At 45.4% G+C, this 20,377-nt stretch overlaps 1 protein-coding gene across 2 annotated transcripts; it reads right to left on the bottom strand.

Annotated features, from left to right (window-relative positions):
- Positions 1 to 1,188: 1,188 nt before the first annotated feature.
- On the bottom strand, positions 1,189 to 18,834 carry LOC147692011 (transmembrane protein 272-like). 2 transcript variants are annotated; one of them, XM_086936716.1, is made up of 6 exons: positions 18,786 to 18,834; positions 16,174 to 16,303; positions 15,686 to 15,731; positions 12,418 to 12,480; positions 5,846 to 6,025; positions 1,189 to 3,146 (listed from the first exon to the last, which is right to left on the bottom strand). In XM_086936716.1, the coding sequence occupies exons 2-6, from the start codon at positions 16,204 to 16,206 to the stop codon at positions 2,926 to 2,928; spliced, it is 543 nt and encodes a 180-aa protein (XP_086792842.1). In that variant the 5' UTR covers positions 16,207 to 16,303; positions 18,786 to 18,834; the 3' UTR covers positions 1,189 to 2,925. The 2 variants fall into 2 exon arrangements, with proteins under 2 accessions (XP_086792842.1, XP_086792843.1); XM_086936717.1 differs by lacking the exons at positions 15,686 to 15,731; positions 18,786 to 18,834 and having other exon boundaries at positions 16,174 to 16,300.
- Positions 18,835 to 20,377: the final 1,543 nt, after the last annotated feature.

Here is a 20,377-nt window from a genome sequence, read left to right as displayed (position 1 = left end):
GTGAATTATTTAAAGGATATCACTTTTTAAAAACATTTTTTTTTAGAGTTTTATATAGCGCAAACTTGACCCGAAGGAATCAGGTATCAAAGCGCTTTACAGGAGCACCAGTTACAGTACACAAGAACACATTAATTTCTAATTAGGTCTATTTTTATACCTTTCCTATTTGAAATACACATTCAGGCCCAGATGTACACATTTTTCACCCAGCGCAGCATAGCACCCACATTATTTTCGAATCGACCAAGCATTGGCCTTAACCCCTTACTTGCTGATGACGGAACCGCTCCGTCATCTGCTGCGGTGGTGCTTTGCTGATGACGGAGCGGTTCCGTCATGGCCTGCCCGTCGCTCATGCGCGGCGCTAATTCCGTGCCTGCGCTGAGCGTTCTATTGAGCGGGCGGGGCCATGACGGAACCGCTCCGTCATAAGCACAGCGCTACCGACGCTGGTGATGAAGCGGTTCCTGGTGGGTTGACTGGAGAGACGCCGCAGCAAGCACTGTAATAACGTGCCGCTGACCCCCTTTTGGAAACTGAAGGAAGACCGTGAGATTTGAACCACTTCTGATATACTTTGTCTCTATTTGGGCGGACACAGTGAAGATATAAGAGTTCTCGAGACTAGAGTTGAGACGGTGGTTCCTAACCCACCCTCTTGGGTGGTTGTGTGGTTGGCCGGCGACTCCTGCCCCAGGTTTTGCCAGGGCTGTGAAGATTAGAGTACCCATGTCCTGATGAAGCCTATATCATCTGGCTGAAACGCGACCGCGACTGCGTCGACACCTTTTGCTTTGAACGGAGTCCCCTGTTAAAATTCAAGGAAGATTTGATTTTTTCCTATGCGCACCAACACAAATGTAGGCTGGGTTGATGTGTTAACCCCCTGGTGCTTTGTTTTTGGGACTATCATTTTGCTGTATACTCCACCCCAATTTAAGAGGAGGTACATATGTAAATTGGTGTGTATATATATTTCTATATATTTTTTGTCTTGAGGGTACAGAGAAGTGTTTTTGATATTGTAAATGTTTTGTATATTTGTATATAATGTACATGTGATGTGTTGTATATAGATTGTTATTTGTTGTGCCTCCCTGGCTGTCCGCTCATATATGTGTTAATATATACTCATCTTATGTATAATTAGTAAATCACAAGATAATTAATTGTTTCTTGTTTGAAAATTAAAAGTGGATTGATCCCTTCAGTACCATTTGTTTCTACCTTTTCATCCTTGGATGTCTCCTGCTCAGGTACGGGAGGGTGAAGTGGGCAGAACCCCTAACCATTTTTTCTAGCCATCACCAGCATGTGCCCGCCGCTCTTCCGTCCCGCCCCCTTAGCACTGCGGCGGAATAGCCGCCGCAGTGAAGGGGTTAAACTGTTGTTGCTCTGTCTGATGAATCTCAAAGGTCTGGCTGCCTTGCATGACGCACAGAGTCACTTCATGGTACATCAGTGAGTGTTCACTGTCTAGCTTAGGGTTAATACTGGAGACATACCATTCCAGAACTGATTCCTTGTGTAAACAAACTCGGAAGGCTCCAGTGCATGGGATATGTGTTGTGCACTGCATTCCATATGGAATGGAATGATTTTTTGAAGAAAAAAAACTAATGTTACCTTGCTTGAGCCTTCTTCTACTAGACAAAGCCTGGTCTTGAGCTTCATAGCGCCTGCTTGGCATTAGAACCTGTGCATGCTTGCATTGATCCAGCCTAGTAATGCCACCTTCAAGCCACAGTTTGTGTGATCTGTAACATTCACCTTCCCATTGGAACATACTTTTTGCTCTGAATAGTAAATCGCAGGCGCCACTTTGTGGATGCTTGCACAGGCATAAAGCCCTAGTAAACCTCAGCCTTCTTCTCTTTCCAACAAACACTTCCATTTTACACTATTTCAACAGTGTGGCACCCTTTTATTCAATTTCCTGAAATGTTGGCTGTCTAGGATCATCATAATGATCTGAAAAAAACCTTTGTTGTGAGCCGTAGCTGGTAATCTTTTATTATTTACCATGGTAGTTCTCTGGTGCACCAACCTATGCTCATTGTTATGTGCCGTGCCGGCAATTAACAAAACTACTCTAGAAAAAATTATTTCCTGTACAAATCTTGGTGAAGAGTTTACTGACTTTGTAGTCAGTAAAATATCTTGAATCGCAACACCTGTTACTTTTTTGTGACAGGGAGCAAACTTATATAAATCAGTATTAATCCTCCTTTAATAGGAAGAATGCAGTACGAATTGCTGGAATACATACCCTCTAAATGGAACAACAGCAAACCCAGTAAATCTATTAGTTCTGTGTCTCTAGGATGTTCAAACACAGGTAAATTAAGAAGTGGAAAAACAGTTCATGCAGCCGCAGCCCGTGCAGGTATGTATGGTGGGGCTGTGGGGCCGGGTTGGGTGGGATTCGACAGGTGACCACGAGGGAAAATGAAATAAATAATTAATTTTCCCTTGTCTTCATCTGTCGAACTACCCCTCCTCCCCCACCCGGGCCCTGCACTCTTACCTGCACGGGCCGCGGCTGAGTTCATGCCATGTTTTCTGTTCGAGCTATACACACTTGTCAGTGACACTCTCGCAGAGCCACGTTTTACCTTTGACCCCTACATGTATCCTGCTTTTGTGCAAAATCAGGATTCACTAAACCGTTGGTCATCATGTGGTGCTTATTGTTACACAATGTGCCTAATAATAATAGGGTTGGGCCATCATCCTGGTGTCTAGGTGATGTGTCAGTCAGAAGGAAAGGTGGTCCGTAATTGTCAGTGCAACAAAAATCATCATTTAGCAATTGTGAATTTACAAAATAAACAATTTCTTTCTTGAGCCAATGTTGTGCAAATAGTCCATGGAAATGTAAGTTTTCTAATAAAATGTAAGGATTTTGGGGCCTTAGGTTCATCATTTAGTAACACAGGAAACACAAGCGGAGCACTGAGAACAAAGACAGCAAGAGGAACAAGAAGAACAAGCGAGGAAAGAGGAGAAAAGTTTGACAATGATCGCTGGGAGGGACAGCGCCAGGACGATCCACTGGATGATCAAGATGGAGAACGTAAATAGGTAAACGGTTCTGTTGCAGTTTGTGTAGTTGGGGTACAGCGGGAAAGTCCAGATGCTCCCTGTTGGGTGAAAAAACAGACATTTATCATATCCCCAACACTGATCTCAGATCCTTGCCGACCCATCTTTAAAATAATCCTGCATTTTGACTAACCCACATTTCCACAAAACCCATGAGTGCAATAGCCACCGTGTGTCACTTAAAACTCTACTTATGTGTATAAATCTCTTTTCCTGGCATAAGATGTACTATCCAGAAGGTACATTGATACCAATGATTAAACTATGAATCTTTCAGTTAAACAGTTATATGATATAAGCTTGAAGATACAGTATATTCGATTTACATGAAACTATTTCACCAAAGACCTCTAACGCATGAGGGGGGGAATTGAGGACTATGGGTCAGATGTAGGTGGCCAAATAGCGAGCTCTTGCATTTAAGGAATCGGAAAATTGCGATTCCTTAAATGCAATGTAAGTAGTACAAAAGAAAGTGCACTTTAGCCTTAAGGAATCTCTAATTACCACCTACTTCAAGTTGGTAGTAATTAGTAGAAATTAGCGATTTCTTTTTAAAAAAGCACTTTTTTACTTTTTTTAAAGTGCCCTGTGGCACACATTCATGCCCTTAGGGCATGTATGTGCGCCACATGTGCACACATGCACATTTCAGGGGTGCAACAGGGTGTCCTTTTGACACCCTGGCACCCTTGAAATAGCACCTGCTATCTCGATTTACTAATAGCGAATCGCAAATGGAGAATATCTTCCCATTCATTCCTATGTTCCTCCAAGCCCATAGGAATGAATGAGTAGGTATTCCTTATTAGCGAATCTCAATTTGTGATTCGTTATTAAGGGATATTAAGGATTCCCATATATTTTAGCGATTCCTACCTATATTCAATTTTAAGAGTCCTTAATAGTGAATCAGTAAAATTCGCTATTAAGGATTTGCAAATTGGATTTTACCTACATCTGGCCCATAAACATTAAATATCACAAAATATACGTGCAACATTTCACTTTAAATATTTACCATGGAAATAACAGAAAGCATCAGGATGCATTTAGATAGCGTAACCTTTTTGGCAAAGAAATTATTCGCAATCAGGAAATCCCAGGAAGCAGTCATGGGGTGGCTACAGTAAAACTGGTTGCACCTTAGCAATACTAAGTGAGATGTGTCACAGATTAAAGAAAATCTCTCCTAAGTCCTTCTTCAGGTGTTTTCACTCAATGGGGCAATCTCTGACCCTACTGATAAAAGTCAGAAACTTTAAGGTTATTTTGTATGTTAAAATGGCTTTTTATCAGTGGTGAGGAAGGTAAGGCCCTGTTTGAAATACTTTTTGAGTAGGATAGATCGTTTTTCCCTTTATCGCAGAGCTTGGCTTACAACTGATGGTAAACTCCAGTTTACAACTTTGAATAGAATTTTCATCTCTGTGCTGGAAAAGCTGCCTGAAAGCTTCAGCCAGTATGGGAGAGACCTGGTCCAATTGTTTTGGGAAAACAAACTCACTCTAGCCCAGTAGATCATGTTGGCTTAACACGCCACAATCTGCATCTCATGATAAATAATGTACTTTTCAACTGTTAAATTTGGCTTGTCAAAATTTTATGAACGGTGTGGACTATATTGCCCCTGGTAATTAGTGAGTGCTGTAAACTCCATACAACTCGGAATTCAGCCCCTTGCGCAAACTCTGACTCGCTCACCGCCAGGGCCTGCGGAGGAACTACACGTTTTGTGCTTATTTTCGAGTTGTGATTGATGCTGGGTTCCTTCATTCCAGTCAAGGCGTAAATAAATATGTACCTGTCTCCCTTTATAGACCATTGAATAATAACTGAATGAGGGTGTCAAGATTCGAGAAACAGACTGGTGCCAAACTCTACTGCCCACAAAAGAACTGAAACTCTTCACCTTCTCCATTTACTTCTCTCACTACCCAAAGTCCCCTCCTGGTCAATCCACAGCACCTCCTATCAATCCATGCAGATCTCAAAGATTTTTCTTCTATGGATTTTACCTGCCCACACCCAATTTATAAGTTAACCAGACCTTTTTTTAAAGCTGCAGCTGTCTGTACAAAATGTCTGCCCATGTAAAGCACTGCGATAACCTCTGGGTCAACATAAACCCTATGTAAATAACGTCAATAAAATGCAAATAACAAGAGATCTGGAAGCAGAAAAATACAGGTATTTGGAATCAATTTATGGAACAATATACCACGGGAAATTTGACTTGGGACACATATATCATATTTTAAACAATGCTTCAAAAAATTACATCCAGCTCAATTTTAGCAACCACTTTAAGTGCTCTTAAATAAAAAGTACACAATGAATCTGAGTTTTTTACTCAGATATAGAATGTATCACTTTTCTTACCTTGCCCAAACATTTTAATCCTGGTGGGTATTTTATGTTGTGATGGTAATAAATAGCACAACTAGCCATTCACAAACAGGAGCCTATCAGGTCACTTTATCTGTAAGTATATTCATTATGATAATCAATATACCCACCTCTTCATGATCATGCACTATCTTGTAAATGACTTGTTGTGCGGTGCACTCTCATGTTAAAGCCATTTCATCATCCACCATCTTAACGATGGCACTTTGTGTTTATAAATTATCATGCAAATGGACTGCTAATTTCATTAGTAATCTTGTGATTGATAGCTTCCAATCGTTTAATGATAACCTTCCCTAGAACTGTACAACATAAGTAAAGGTGTTACCTGCGATAAGCCAAGCAAACCAAAAGAGGCTCAACAGCGCAAGGATGGCATAGACGAGCTTATTTGGCCTCAGTCCAGCCACAATAGAGAGGAGGGACATGACGATGACAGTGACGCCATTGACGATGAGGTAGATAGAGATGAAGCGTTGCGCTGGGCATTGTTGCAGATAAACAGAACCTGTGAGTATGAAAACAACAGATCAGTGAAATACCTACATAAGGTGTTGCATTACAGAACAATTAAAAATTGCCAAAGAAATCTTCAGTAGGGTGGCTTTTATTTAGTTTGATCTTTTACCAGGAAATAACAAATTGCCAGATACTCCAGACTCACCTGATAGAAGGAACAAGTCTTATTATAGCCTTATAGCCCGCCGTAGAGGGCTATACCCTCTATTAAAGGCCATCCCCAGCTTTAAAGGCCCGAGCCGAAGGCAAAGGCCTTTAACAAGGGAGAGGGACTTTAATAGCCGGTATAGCCCAGCTACGAAGGGCTATAAGGCTATTAGAACATTCTGCCACTAGAGGGCAGAATGTTCTAACAAAAAAAACAAAGTCTTTTGGGAGCGTGAGGGGATTGGAATCCCCTCAGGCTTCCTGAAGCCTTTGTTCACAGCCAGAGCTGTGAACAAAGAAACATTGGAATGTTGGTGCTTTAGGCCTATACCAGCCATCATAAGCCCAGAGCACTCCATCGTTTTCAATGGAGCTCCCAACATTGCAATGTTCTAGTAAAATGTATATAATGACAGTATGGCCGCAGTCCTCCTAGACAATAAGCACATTCCTAGAGAAAACCATGCTGGGATTTGCAGTTGTGTGGTTTGTTGATGAAAGACTATGGATATCCTTGCAAGTTAGGTCAGTTAAGGCATTTACCACACTTGGTAATACCATTATCCACGGATAGTTATGGTAAATGCCTCCTCTTCATAGTTTTCATCTTGCAACGGAGACGTAACATCGCAAAATATTATAGTAGCAAAACAAATTCTGGTTTGCTTGTGTTTCAGTTCAGAGGAGACCTGGCTCGGCATTTCGGGCTGGACTGTTCCTATTGGAGCAGGGCCAAGGTTGATTTGCATATAGCTGGGTATGAACTGAGTCGGCATTGTGTGCAAAATAACGAAGGATTGGGATTCAGCTTGAGTGATTACCAGTGCATGATAGTAATTCAAGCATTATCATTCAGCACTGTTTTGTATGCACACACAATTCCACATAATTTGGTATTTCTAAAGACATTTTCCTTCATTTATTCCATTAGGGAAAACTGTGAGGGTCAATCAATCAATCAATCATAGGCATTTATATAGCGCACTACTTACCCGGAGGGTCTCAAGGCGCTAGGGGGGGGGAGTGCTGCTACTGAATAGCCAGGTCTTGAGCTTCTTCCTGAAGGACAGGTGGTCTTGGGTCAGGCGCAGGTCGGTCGGGAGGGAGTTCCAGGTCTTGGTGGCCAGGTAGGAGAAGGATCTTCCTCCCGTTGTCATTCTTCGGATGCGGGGGACGGCGGCGAGGGCGTGGCTGGCTGATCGGAGATGTCGTTTGGGAGCGTAGAAGTTGATGCGGTTGTTGAGGTAGCTGGGGCCTTGATCGTGTAGGGCTTTGTGTGCGTGGGTGAGGAGGCGGAAGGTGATTCTTTTGTTGACGGGGAGCCAGTGCAGGTCTCTCAGATGTCCGGAGATGTGGCTGTGTCGTGGGATGCCGAGGATGAGTCTGGCTGAGGCGTTCTGGATCCGCTGGAGTCTCTTCTGGAGCTTGGCGGTGGTTCCGGCGTAGAGGGCGTTGCCATAGTCCAGTCGGCTGGTGACGAGGGCCTGGGTGACCGTCTTCCTGGTCTCGGTGGGGATCCACTGGAAGATCTTCCGTAGCATGCGTAGGATGTTGAAGCATGACGAGGAGACGGCGTTGACTTGTCTGGTCATGGTGAGGGAGGAGTCCAGGATGAAGCCCAGGTTGCGTGCGTGGTCTGTCGGTTTGGGTGCGCTGCCCAGGGCGGGGGGCCACCATGAGTCGTCCCAAGCGGAGGGTGAGGAGCCCAGGATGAGGACCTCCGTCTTGTCTGAGTTCAGTTTCAGGCGGCTGGTCGTCATCCACTCGGCTACGTCTTTCATCCCTTCGTGAAGTAGGCTCTGGCGGCGGCGGGGTCGTTGGTCAGGGAGAGGATCAGCTGGGTGTCGTCAGCGTAGGAGATGATGTTCAGGTTGTGTTGGCGTGCGATGGCCGCGAGGGGGCTCATGTAGACGTTGAAGAGGGTGGGGCTCAGCGAGGATCCTTGAGGGACGCCGCAGATTACTTTGGTGGCCTCTGACTTGTACGGTGGTAGACGGACTCTCTGTGTTCTTCCGTTGAGGAAGGAGATGATCCAATCCAGTGCCTTCTCCTGGATTCCAACGTTGCTGAGGCGCTGCACTAGGGTGCGGTGGCAGACAGTGTCGAATGCCGCGGAGAGGTCTAGGAGGATGAGGGCCGCTGTTTCTCCGTTGTCCATCAGGGCTCGGATGTCATCGGTGGCAGCGATGAGGGCGGTCTCGGTGCTGTGGTTGGCTCGGAAGCCCGACTGTGAGGGGTCGAGGGATCCATTCGTCTCGAGGAAGGCGGCCAGCTGCTTGTTGACGGTCTTCTCGATGACTTTGGCTGGGAACGGGAGGAGTGAGATGGGGCGGTAATTCTTGAGTTCGGTGGGGTCCGCTGTAGGTTTCTTGAGTAGAGCGCTGAGTTCGGCGTGCTTCCAGCTCTCCGGGAAGGTGGCGGTGTCGAAGGAGATGTTGATTATGTCCCGCAGGTGGGGTGCGATGATCGCGTCGGTCTGTTGAAGACGTGGTGAGGGCAGGGGTCGGTCGGAGATCCGGAATGGATGGAGTTCATCTAGCGGATGGTGTCTTCGGTGCTGGTCGGAGTCCAGGCGTGGAGGGTGGTGGTGGGGGGCGGTGGTTCGGTTGTGACGTGCGTCGGTTGAGTGCTGAAGCTGTTGTGTATATCCGCGATCTTGTTGTGGAAGTAGGAAGCGAGGGAGTTGCAGAGGTCTTGCGATGGGGTGATGTCATTGTTTCCGGCGTTGGGGTTGGAGAGCTCTTTGACGATGTTGAAGAGTTCCTTGCAGTTGTGTGCGTTGTTGTCCAGCCGGTCCTTGAATGCGGTTTTCTAAGTGGCGCGGATCAGTTGGTGGTGCTTCCGGGTGGCACGCTTGAGGGCGGTCATGTTGTGCGGTGTTGGATCCCTTCTCCAGGCTTTCTCGAGAGCTCGGCAGTTCGTCTTGGAGCTCTTGAGTTCGTCGGTGAACCATGGGGCCTTCTTGCTGCCGGGTCTGCTGGGCGGGGTCCTCAGTGGGGCGAGTTCGTCCGCGCAGTTGTTGATCCACTTCGTGAGGTTGTCGGCGGCCTGGCTGGGGTTCGCTGATCTGGCAGGGGGGTGCTGGCTCAGGGAGGCGGCGAGCTGGTCAGCTGTGAACTTGTTCCAGCTTCTTCGGGCAACCGGTTGCTGGTGGTGGTGGATCGTCGTTCTTCTGAAGGTGAAGTGGATGCAGCTGTGGTCCGTCCAGTGGAGTCCAGTGGCGTGGCTGAAGGCGATGTCTTTGCTGGATGAGAAGACGGCGTCGAGAGTGTGTCCGGCCAGGTGGGTGGGGGTGGATACCAGCTGCTTGAGTCCGAGGTTGGCGAGGTTGTCGAGCAGGGTGGTGGTGTTGCGGTTGTTGTTGTTCTCCAGGTGGAAGTTGAGGTCCCCCAGGAGGATGTAGTCAGTGGAGAGGAGGGCATGCGGGCTGACGAAGTTGGCGATGTCCTCGCTGAATTGTGTGCATGGTCCCGGGGGTCCGTAGATCAGGGTGCCTCTGAGGGTGCTCTTCGGGTCGGTGCGGATCTGGAAGTGTAGGTGTTCGGCGGTTTTCAGGGTGTCATCGGTGTTGGTCGTGATGTGGATGGTGTCCCTGTGGATGATGGCGATGCCTCCTCCCATCTGGTTGGCGGAGCGGTCCCTCCGGGTGATCTTGTAGCCCTCTGGGATGGCGATGGCGATGTCGGGCGCTGAGGAGTCGTTCATCCAGGTTTCCGTGAGGAAGGCGACGTCAGGAGATGTGGTGTCGAGGAGGTTCCAGAGTTCGATGGCGTGCCTGTGGACGGAGCGGGTGTTGAGCAGGATGCACTTGAGGTGGTTGCTGCTGGTGTTCGGCTTGGCGGGTGCTGGTGCGAGGCAGGTCCGGATGCAGGTGAACTTGCAGGCGTGGCAGCAGAAGGGTCCGTGGGTGCGCCTCGGTAGCATCCCGGGATTCGGCCGGTGTTGAGTGCGATGAGTTCGGTGGCGTTGTAGGAGAGTCGGGTCGTCTTCCGTCGGTGGGGGACAGGGGTCCTGGCGCTGGGTGCGGTCCGGTGGCGGACGGGCGCAGACGGGCTTACCTTTGGCGCGCCTTCGGCGCACAATCGGCGCGCCCGCTGCGCGTGACCGCTGCGCGTTCGCACGGTCGCCATATATGGCGAAGTGCGAGGGAGGGCGGAGCAGCTGGGAGGCGGGAGCGGGGAGGGTACAGAAACAAAGGGGGCGTGGTTAGCGGCGGTGGCGGGAAGCAGGGAGGGAGGAGACCGAGAAGCAGGGGGACAGGCGGAATACAATCACAATACAAAAGGAAAATAACAATAAATGCACAAAATATGACTTTAAAGGCAGGGGGGCACTCAGCAGGAAAACGGGGAACAGGAGCCTGTGGAGCAGGCGAGCACAGCGCTAACACGCCGGAGACCGCGCTGCTCGTTGGCAGGGGGCGTGGTCACGCGCGGCAGCAGGGGCAGCGAGGCAGGCAGGCGGGAGGCACACGCAGCAGCTGGTGGCCATGCGGCGCGGGGGTGTCCTAGACTAGGTCACACTCACCTGCGTCGCACGGTCGCCATATATGGCCAAGTGCGAGGGAGGGCGGAGCAGCTGGGAGGCGGGAGCGGGGAGGGTACAGAAACAAAGGGGGCGTGGTTAGCGGCGGTGGCGGGAAGCGGGGAGGGAGGAGACCGAGAAGCAGGGGGACAGGCGGAATACAATCACAATACAAAAGGAAAATAACAATAAATGACAATAAATGCACAAAATATGACTATGTTTAAAACATACACAGGATCCCCATCCCTTAGTTTACACAGGATCAGAACTTAGAAATGAACTTGAAATGGGGGCCTAAAACAGTTTGGCTTAAAACATATGATTTAAGACACCTTCTGACTTGACTCTGGTTTTCCTTTTAGACCACCTGTGCCTTGTCACCTTCTTTTTCTCATTCTTTTCTCCTCCCTTCCTCCAATCCTCATCCTCACCTTTGCATTTTTCTTTTGCTCTCATTTTAGCCCTCTTCCAATCAATCATTTCTATTGGACCCTCTCTTTCTCTTTCTTTCTCTCCCTGTCTCTCACTCTCTCCTCTCACTCACATTCTCACTCTCTCTTCCAACCGCTCAGTTTCATGTTCTAGCTAACTCTTCCAATCTATTATTTTGATTGTTTTTAAAGGTTTTTCTTATAACTCATCGGATCATTTTGGGATCACATGACAATCCATGACTCACATTACTGCCTCAATTATAAGTTGTGAGGCATTATATAACACCTGCAGTCACACCTCAGAGCTCTCACAAAAATGTGACACGAAAGAGCTCATACTTATCAGCAGAGTCATAGCAAGAATGTCAATAAAATCCTATCCTATGAAAATTGTAGAGTTTATGCCTAGGTTGGTTGAATCTAAATACAGAAACCAACATGATTCCCTTCCGATGAGTTACCTGCAATACTTTCAAGAGCTGAGGTGAGTTACATCCTGAATATTGGCAGAGGTTCCCTCAACCCCTTGCCTTTGGATTACAGTCGCGGAGGTGAGAACTATTTTTAAGAGACACTCAATTAATTCACTATGACAGCTCTCTTTAGGCAATGGGGAAACATTTAAGTCCTTATACATTTGTCTCAGTGCATTTTGGTGCTTGCAGTTCTGTTCTTCCGAAAGAAAAAAAATGCTGAAGGGCAAGTCTCATTGGGGTTTTGGCTAAAAGAGGTATTTAAAAAAGAACTGTCCAGAGATGTTGTTTGGGCCTGTTGCCAACAGAGACTACTTTACATGTATTTATTGAGTTTCAAAACATAGCAAATGGCCAACAGTCCAGAGATATCTCCTTTGTAGGGAGAAATTAAGAATGCCCTAGTTGGTGGAGAGTTTGGGTTGGGCCAGTCGCTAGAGATAACCCCTTGGTGGGGTGTAGCATGGACTTAATGATCTACCACAAACCAAAGTGTCACAACAGTTTGTCTCGAGTTCTAATAAAATCTTTCTTAAAAGAGATGGACAAAGATCAACCATTTCCTAGTTAATGAGGCAGAGCCCAAATCACATGTCGTACACCAAATAAGGCATTACTAGCCAACAGGTTATAAGTATGTATCCATTCAGCATAAAATATTCTTTCGAGGGGTGGTATCTCCTAATCTCATGAGGTGAACTGGAAAAAGGGATGAAAAGAGGATAGAAAAAGGGATGCATATGTCAGGGTGGAGGGGAGACGAAAGAGTACAAGGAGGCAATGAGATCATTTGATCTTACCAATGACAATCTCAGCGATGCTCAGTGCTATCCAAACAAGTGACATTAGACCAAGAAGCCATTCTGAAAAAGAAGAAAACATATCAATCTCTGAAATGCCTACTTCTACTCATCTGTGATACTAAAAGTAGAAGCTATTTAGAAAAGTTAAATAAAGAAAAAAACAACTTTCAAAATAAACTTTCAGTCTCTAAGCACCTCACCTTCCCGCCCACAACAGGTTAGCATCAATAACAGAGCTGATTTAAAGGCCATCCGGGCGCCACTTATTTCTATAATTCTCATCTCTTCCTGTTTTATAATTCTCAGCCCTTTACTTCTTGTAATTCTCGACGAAACATGTTTCAAGTCGCACAGCAAGTGATTTTTCTTTTTAGTTCATTTCAAAAGCATTTTTATTCTTCATATTTGTTGCTCTTTTCTATTTTCAGCAGTGAATTATAATTTACAATTGTAAAAAAAGTTCATACCATACTGTTACTCTACTTCTTAAGTTAAGAACTCATGTAAAATCTTTTTTCTTCCACGCGTTTCACTCTAGGTTTCATTACCTTTCTGCCCTCTCAAGGGAAGTCTAGGTATCCAACTCAATATGTGCCTTTCGTTTTTAGATTATATATATGGAAACCCCAGATTTCTCTTCAAAGTTGTTACTGAATTGCAAGATTGGTTTGCGAATCGGTATTTGGAAGGGGGGTGTATAGGGCTTCCCTTCCAAACAGCGATTCGCAGTGATATGTAATAATGTTTTGGGACCAAATTTTGTTCACAAAACATAAATATTGTACCACCAATTCAAAGTTGGTAGTAACCCATTCTAAATGGGAATGGATACTATGGGACCACTTTCCCTTTGAGAACGTAACACAAATATTTTTTTGAGAGCAGGCAGTGGTCCCGGACTGCCTACTCTAAATGAATTTTAAGCGTTTCATTTTTTTCTTTTGAAACATCCCATTTTTCATAAAGTTAAACGGCTGTATTTCAAAGAAAAAAGTGTTGCTTTAATCAAAAGCAATCCCAGACAAGGTGGTCTGCCGACCCTAGCAGGAAACCATCCCTGTGATGGCTATCATTCCTAATGGGTCGCAAACTGCAGTTCAAATCTTTGTGTATTTTACACAAGGCCTTCCATCATACTGGTCCCGCAATTCTGCAGACCTTGGTCACCCCTTACGTTCCTGTGCGTTCCCTCCGTTCTGGCTCCCTTCAGCTGGCCACCTCCGTCAGAGTCAAGAAGGCTCGATGGGGTGGTCGCTCCTTTTCACATACCGCGGCCAGGCTTTGGAACGCCCTCCCCCTATCTCTTCGGGAAACCACTAACCATCTTGCTTTTAGGAAAACCCTTAAAACACACTTGTATGCAAAAGCACACTGATCTGCCCTGCTCCCGCGCTAATAAAGTGTCAGTCATGAGCGCTACGAGGCCTCCGGGTAGATAGCGCTATACAAGTGTAATTTAATAATAATAATAATAATAATAATAATAATAATCTCATTAATATTTATGAGGTAGGACAATTTACGGCCCATTAGGTGTCGCTAATTGAAACTCAACAAACTTCACACCTTAGGAATAGTAATTTCATAATTGCAATTTGAAAGAAATCGCAATTAGGAAATCACTATTCCCAATGTTTGTAAATCTGGCCCATAATGGACTCCACCATCACCCCAAGAAGCCAATGCTCCATACAACCACCTGCCTCAGTGTGACCACATCATCCCTATCTTCAGGGCTCTTCTGTGGCTCCCAACCCCATTATGTATTAATTTCAAAACGTTTTGTATCATAAAATCTAGCTAACCAGCGAAAACACCCTTTTTTCCAAGCCCCGGCCTCAACAAATAACTGTTGTAAATCATTGATTGAATACTAACACCCAAAGCAGTGGTATCCATTCTCATGGAAGTAGTGTCTGAGGGACATCTTCCACTTTGCTAATGTGGGATTTTGGGAATGCGGAGCCGCCAGAGTTCCAAGGCACTGCTGCAGGCACCCAGCAAGGCATTTGCCAAGTGCCTATTCTATGTTTTGATTGCAGCGCCTGTTCTATTAAAGAGCAGGAAGTAGAATGATAAAATATGTTGGTTAAGAATGCAAAGGCCGGGACAAGTTGAGGTCCGCTGTCTCTTGCAGTCCCCCATCCCTACCATTCTGCACCATTCGCAGACAGAAACCTGCCCCATTGATGTCAATAGGACAGGATTCTGCAAATGCTACCTAATGTTGATTTTGTGCTCAAGAGTAATATATCTATTACAGTGGAAAAGGAAGGTATGGTAAGAAGGCGTTCGGTGTGTACAAACACCAACTGCCTTGCAATTCAGCCCATAGTACATCTGGGGCTGTATAACAAATACGGTGGCTCTCCCTCTTTGTGCAATGATGCACCTTTAAGTACAGGCGCCATGCCCAAACAGGGATATTGCACAGTATTTCCATGAATGCTCTGCCCAAGGGCAGCCGTGAACCAGTGCTAACCTGAGGGCAGCGCATTCAAGAGAAATAAAGCACAGCTGCTTCAAAGCCGCTCCGTGTTTCGCTGTGCAGGTGGCACCCGCTTGCCCTTTCAAGAGTGGTGCGAGATCCCCTTGCAGGTGGGAGCAGTGAGTGACTACAAGGGGATGTCTGTGAGGACCATGGGACCCCCTTCCTCCCCTCTAGAAGGCTGCCTTTAGCAGGTGCCTCCTATAGTCATGTTTGCCTCTAGTCTACGTCCAAAATAGGGCGCGGAGGCAAAGTGATTCCCTCATTTGCATGGATTCACGCCTCCGTGCACATGAGGAAACACCCTCTGATGATAGGGCTGGTGTTCAATGTGCGCCAGAGCTCTCTGTAATACTGAATGGGCCGCAGAAGCATCTGATGCCCCTTCTGTAATACCAAAGTGTCCCGGGGTGCACCAACTGGCACACATGCCCTTTGCACCCCTGAGGCACTCTGGGTAATACTGCTCCATGTCCCCAAAACCACAGGGACCTGGAGACTGCAATGGCCGGTCTGCTGTGAAGATGTTTGTGCCGCATGGTATGTCATGGCATGAATGGAGATGAGGCTGGAGACTCCATCAGTGATCCATTCATGGAGAAGCTCAGCAGTGAATAGGCGTAAAGGTGGAACGAATTAATGTACATTTGTCAGAAACTTATTTTTCCAAATAGAAGGATTTCCAGAGGAACTCGACCATCAAACACCAAGAAATGTCCAACACCAAGAAAGATAACCTTAGTTAATTGAAATGCAGTAAATTAACCAAATACTCACTGAAACACTGAGTGGCACAGCAACAGCAACTCTTGACTGATGTGTCCTGTGCAAACATAAGACAGTGACTGCATTAGAACTGAGATCAAGCTTGGCATTTAAGCTTTGGGTCTGCTTTGTGCTAGCAGGGAGCTGTGATATGCGTGCCTTCCTGCTGCCTTTAACCATGAAGAGTCACTACTGAAATGCGCTACGAAGCCTCAATAATGGTGCGCTATACAAATGATAATTAAAAAGAACAGTAAAGAGCGAGATGAATTTGCCATTGAGATATGTGTGTGTGCTCATTCTGTACCATAGGTCCTCTTTGGGTTTAATGTTGGCATTTGTGAGCATCGCATCTGCCCTTGCACAGCCAAGAAAGAATGTTGTGGATCTGAAAGAGAACCACACTTCTAATCTTCTCTTTCAAGTATACTAGAAGCCCTTATTGATTCCATATTGATACTTTTTGAGGTTTCTACGTTTTTTTACATCTGTCCATTTACCTGGCAGTCCTGATGCACTCTGTCTTGGGCCATGACTCTGTTGTCTGTCGGCTTTCTTCGGATTCAGTCCCACGGCACACCAAGGATGTCCTTATGAGACAATGATTGACCGTTTTTCTTGTTGGCCGACCTGCAGAAAAGTTAAGATTAATTCGATGGATAATCCCAAATCCACAGCTTTGTTTGACATATTTTGTTTAGCTCAGCTCCACTCTTTCTTTCTATTGGTCTCCCTTGCCATCCCGCTCCTGGCTCCCTTGAACTCTTTTTCTTTGTTGTCAGTGCTCTTTCCCTGTTTTATGCTGCATTCTGCCTCTTTCTTTCACTCATTAGCTTGCTGTACCTTTCTTGTTCAAGAATGTTGTAGCAAAAAATATCAACTACCAAAATATGTGGAGGTAGGTTCCAGCGAGGAACTAGAACATGAAACTACCTCCTCTTTAACCATAACTCTGATCACACCCAGCATGCCAAGTGAGCAAACCTGCCCTTAGGAGAATTTTGTTTACCTTCTCATCCTCTTTCCACCAATTCATAAATTCATGCTTTCCCCATGTATATATTAATCCAATCACCCATCCATTCATCCTTCCATCCATCCTTCCTTCTTTTCCTATCGATCCTTACAATCTCCCCCATCTGCCCAGTCTTCATCCTTCCCCCATTCATCCTTTCATATTTTGATCGTTTCATTCTTCCATCTATCCTTGTGCCCTTCCATCTACCCAATCTTTCATGCTTCCATCCATCCAGTCGTTCACCCTTCCTCCCTACTTTTCACTTCTTCTTCATTATATCTTTCGACATTTACTTCCATTCTTGAAACCTTCCTCCTTCCACCAGCTCTTTCCTCTTCCTTTCCATCTACCCATGTTTATGTCTGTCATCTCATCCTTATTTTGTTCTTTCTTACTACAAACAGTGGAAAAGCTGGTTAGCTCCCCTATTATGCTATCAAGTAGCCCGCCAGTATAAGATAGCCTGGAGGATCTGTAGAGTAGATGCGTCCTCTGTTAAAGTTTCTCTGTAGGCAATTATCTCAAGAAAATTTGGCCCAACCAGAGCAGAATCCTCTCTGTCACTACTTCAACCAACCTGGCGAACCCTTGGTAGGCAGTACCTAGGCCTCTGACTGGTCAGACACAAATGTACTTTAATGTATAGTACGGTTTTATTGTTTTACTTAACTGGTGCTATTTTTGAGTAGTAATTCAACCATCTTAAATAAATAGTTTTTACTCTATAGATATCAAAGTATAACATTGTACTGTTTGGGTTTATGTTTTTTTCAATCTAGTGCTATTACTGAGTATGTAACACATCCTGAATTGTTTTTATCCTTTTATGGTATGATGTTTTTGTACTTGCACTGATTCAGTGTTTCACCCTTCCATCCTCAAAGGTCGATCCATTCAGTCGTTCACCCTTCCATCCTACTTTTCACTTCTTCTTCATTATATCTTTCGACATTTACTTCCATTCTTGCAACCTTCCTTTGACCACCTGCTCTTTCCTCTTTCTTTCCATCTACCCATGTTTATGTCTGTCATCTCATCCTTAGTTTGTTCTTTCTTACTACAAACTGTGGAAAAGCTGCTAGCTCCCCTTCGTCGCTATCTAGGAGCCCGCCAGTATAAGATAGCCCGGAGAATCTGTAGAGTAGATACGCCCTCTGTTAAAGTTTCTCTTAAGGCAAGTATCTCGAGAGAATTTGACACATTCGGAGCAGAATCCTTCTCTGTCCCTACTTCAACCCACCTAGGCCTCTGACTGGTCAGACACAAACGTACTTTGATGTATGGCACGGTTTTATTGTATTACCTAACTTGTGCTATTTTGGAGTACGAAATTCATCCATTTTAAATTAATTGTTTTTACTCTATATATATCAAAGTATAACATTGTACTGTTTGGGTTTATTGTTTTTTTCAATCTAATGCTGTTACTGAGAATGTAACACATCCTGAATTGGTTTTATCCTTTTATGCCATGATGTATTTGTACTGGCACTGATGAATTGTTACTTTTATGGTCTCTGACCGAAATAAAGTAACAAAATGAAATGAAATGACTGACTCAATTAGATACAAACCACCTTAAACCGTGGGAAATAACTGTCTATAGACTTCTGCTTTAGGTTTGAGACACTGGGTTAGACTGAGAACCTGCCGATTTTCTTAGATTCCTCTGCATGTCTTTACGGACACTGAGTATATAGTTCACTGGTCACTTTTCTAGACACACTACTTCTAACTCTGAACTAATCCTACCCGAGAGATTGATATGAACTGCCTTCACCGGGTTTACAAAACCTTGGAATACAGATTCACATGAATATACCCAAAACACTTCTAAATAGCACGTGCATCTGTAAATATTACAGATCAATAAGATGAAGGTCGTTTAACTCACACTCTCAGGAAAATTCTTCTTTTTGGAAATAATAATTAAGCACGCAATTATCGTCTCATCAGATTTTCAACACAATAGTACACATTCCAAATGTAGTTTGTTGAAAACTAAAAACAGTCGCCATCTTACAGCAGCTTCAAATCCCAACATGGCAGCAACCCTTCCCTCCGAAGACCAAGAGGGTACAACCAAGCACTTACCTTCCTGAGAGTTTGAGGATTGTTGGCAGAGAAGGTGCCGGGCTCTTTCAGTGCTGGTAAATGTGTGTGCCTCGAAAGAGGTTTTATAGCACCGCTGCCACGTTGCCCAATATGTAATTAACGGCACACACCCCACACGAAAGCTCATGAATATTTATCACCTGCAAGGAAACAATGAAACATGTGGGCTACTGAATCAGGAATGTTAAAGAGGAAAGTCACGTTCATACTTTCAGCCCGACCAGGACAAATTCCGCAAAGTGATTAGGTAACAAAAAAATCCTAGAAACAATGGAGTCTTAATTACATCACCCACCGACACGTGAAAGGTGAGCACCACATTCGTACTTCTAAAGCAAGGGCTACATTCGAATTCTGTACTTTCTGATAGACACTTTCAGAGTGACATAGTACCAGCTGTGAAATGAAGGCTTTTAGGAAAGAAGCAGGATGGTCAGGGGTTCCGTATACTTGTCGATCTTAGGGTAGGTTTTCTTCCTTCTGAGCTGCCCATGTAATGCCATTTGTTACACCACAGCGCACTGGAGACTATAATTCCCATTTAAAACCTACACACAATGTCCTTGGTTCAGACAAGAGGTGGTATGGCCACTAATTCGAATACTGTAATGTATTGCCTACTCTGGTATGGTGGTCGTCAATAACACCATAGAGAGAAGAGTGTCCCTCCCAATGCATCGCCTTCTTTGAAAGTGGGAATATGGGAGATGATCATAGAGTAGAGCGCAGAGCTGGCTTTAGGGTAATGCGACTGGTGCAGCCGCACTGGGTGCTGACCTGCGAAGGGGGCACTAACCTCAAGGGGGGGGAGCTGCGTTTAGCAATAACATGATTGGAGAGATGAAGGGCACATTTGCCCGGTGGTAGTGAGAGAAACTGAGGAGGAGGTCATGGGGTGTGGGGGTGCCAAAAATGATGGTTGTACAGGGCGTCACCAGCCACCTGAGCACCATGTTTACCCAAGTCCTTATGTTTTCGGAGCAACTTAGGGTTCCCATAAGGGAGGGTGCTGACCTTGACTGATCCTCACCATCTGGAGGCCCTCAAGCTCCCTCAGAGACAGAGCTGTGGGTGCCTATACCTATGTACTGTTTGCACAGGCTAAAAAGTACTCACAAACTCAGTGCCTCTGTGGCGAGCCATCGGATGTGACTGCACCCATGTGAGGGGGCCTTTAAGGGCACCCCACAGTCGCAATAGGCTGTTGGCAATGTATGGGTGATCAATGTCTAGATTTTCTCCTCCGGTTCTCTGTGCATATTTGAATGCTGCCTTACTAGGAGTATGAGCATGCGCAAAGTGAATTCTCTCATTTTCTTAGGGTACGGCTCTGTAGATGGAGGAGCACTCTTAATTCCAAGGCATGAATGGCGCTACCTTTTGGACTCTCTCGTGATCAGTATTACTGTGAGAATTCTTATCTCAAATTCAGTAATATCAGTTGTCAGAGTGTGTGCAACCTGGGGTTTCACTCTACACAATGTATGCAACATGCAAGAAGAACATAACATTATTGCTGAGGTGAAATCATTGGAGTGCCTAAAGTTCAAAGCTTAGACTTAGCGGATTTA

Source organism: Lissotriton vulgaris, chromosome 9, assembly GCF_964263255.1.
Source record: "Lissotriton vulgaris chromosome 9, aLisVul1.2, whole genome shotgun sequence".
Taxonomy (NCBI): Eukaryota; Metazoa; Chordata; class Amphibia; order Caudata; family Salamandridae; genus Lissotriton; species Lissotriton vulgaris.
This window is presented reverse-complemented; position numbering and strand designations above follow the sequence as displayed.

What these genes read in the sequence shown, in the direction of transcription:
- LOC147692011 (XM_086936716.1), bottom strand. Translation starts at nt 16,206, where the DNA reads ATGGCCCAAGACAGAGTGCATCAGGACTGCCAG. An exon ending in GAGTGCATCAGGACTGCCAG is followed by an intron (nt 15,732 to 16,173) that starts GTAAATGGACAG and finishes ATGTTTGCACAG; the next exon opens with GACACATCAGTCAAGAGTTG. An exon ending in CTGTGCCACTCAGTGTTTCA is followed by an intron (nt 12,481 to 15,685) that starts GTGAGTATTTGG and finishes CTTCTTTTTCAG; the next exon opens with AATGGCTTCTTGGTCTAATG.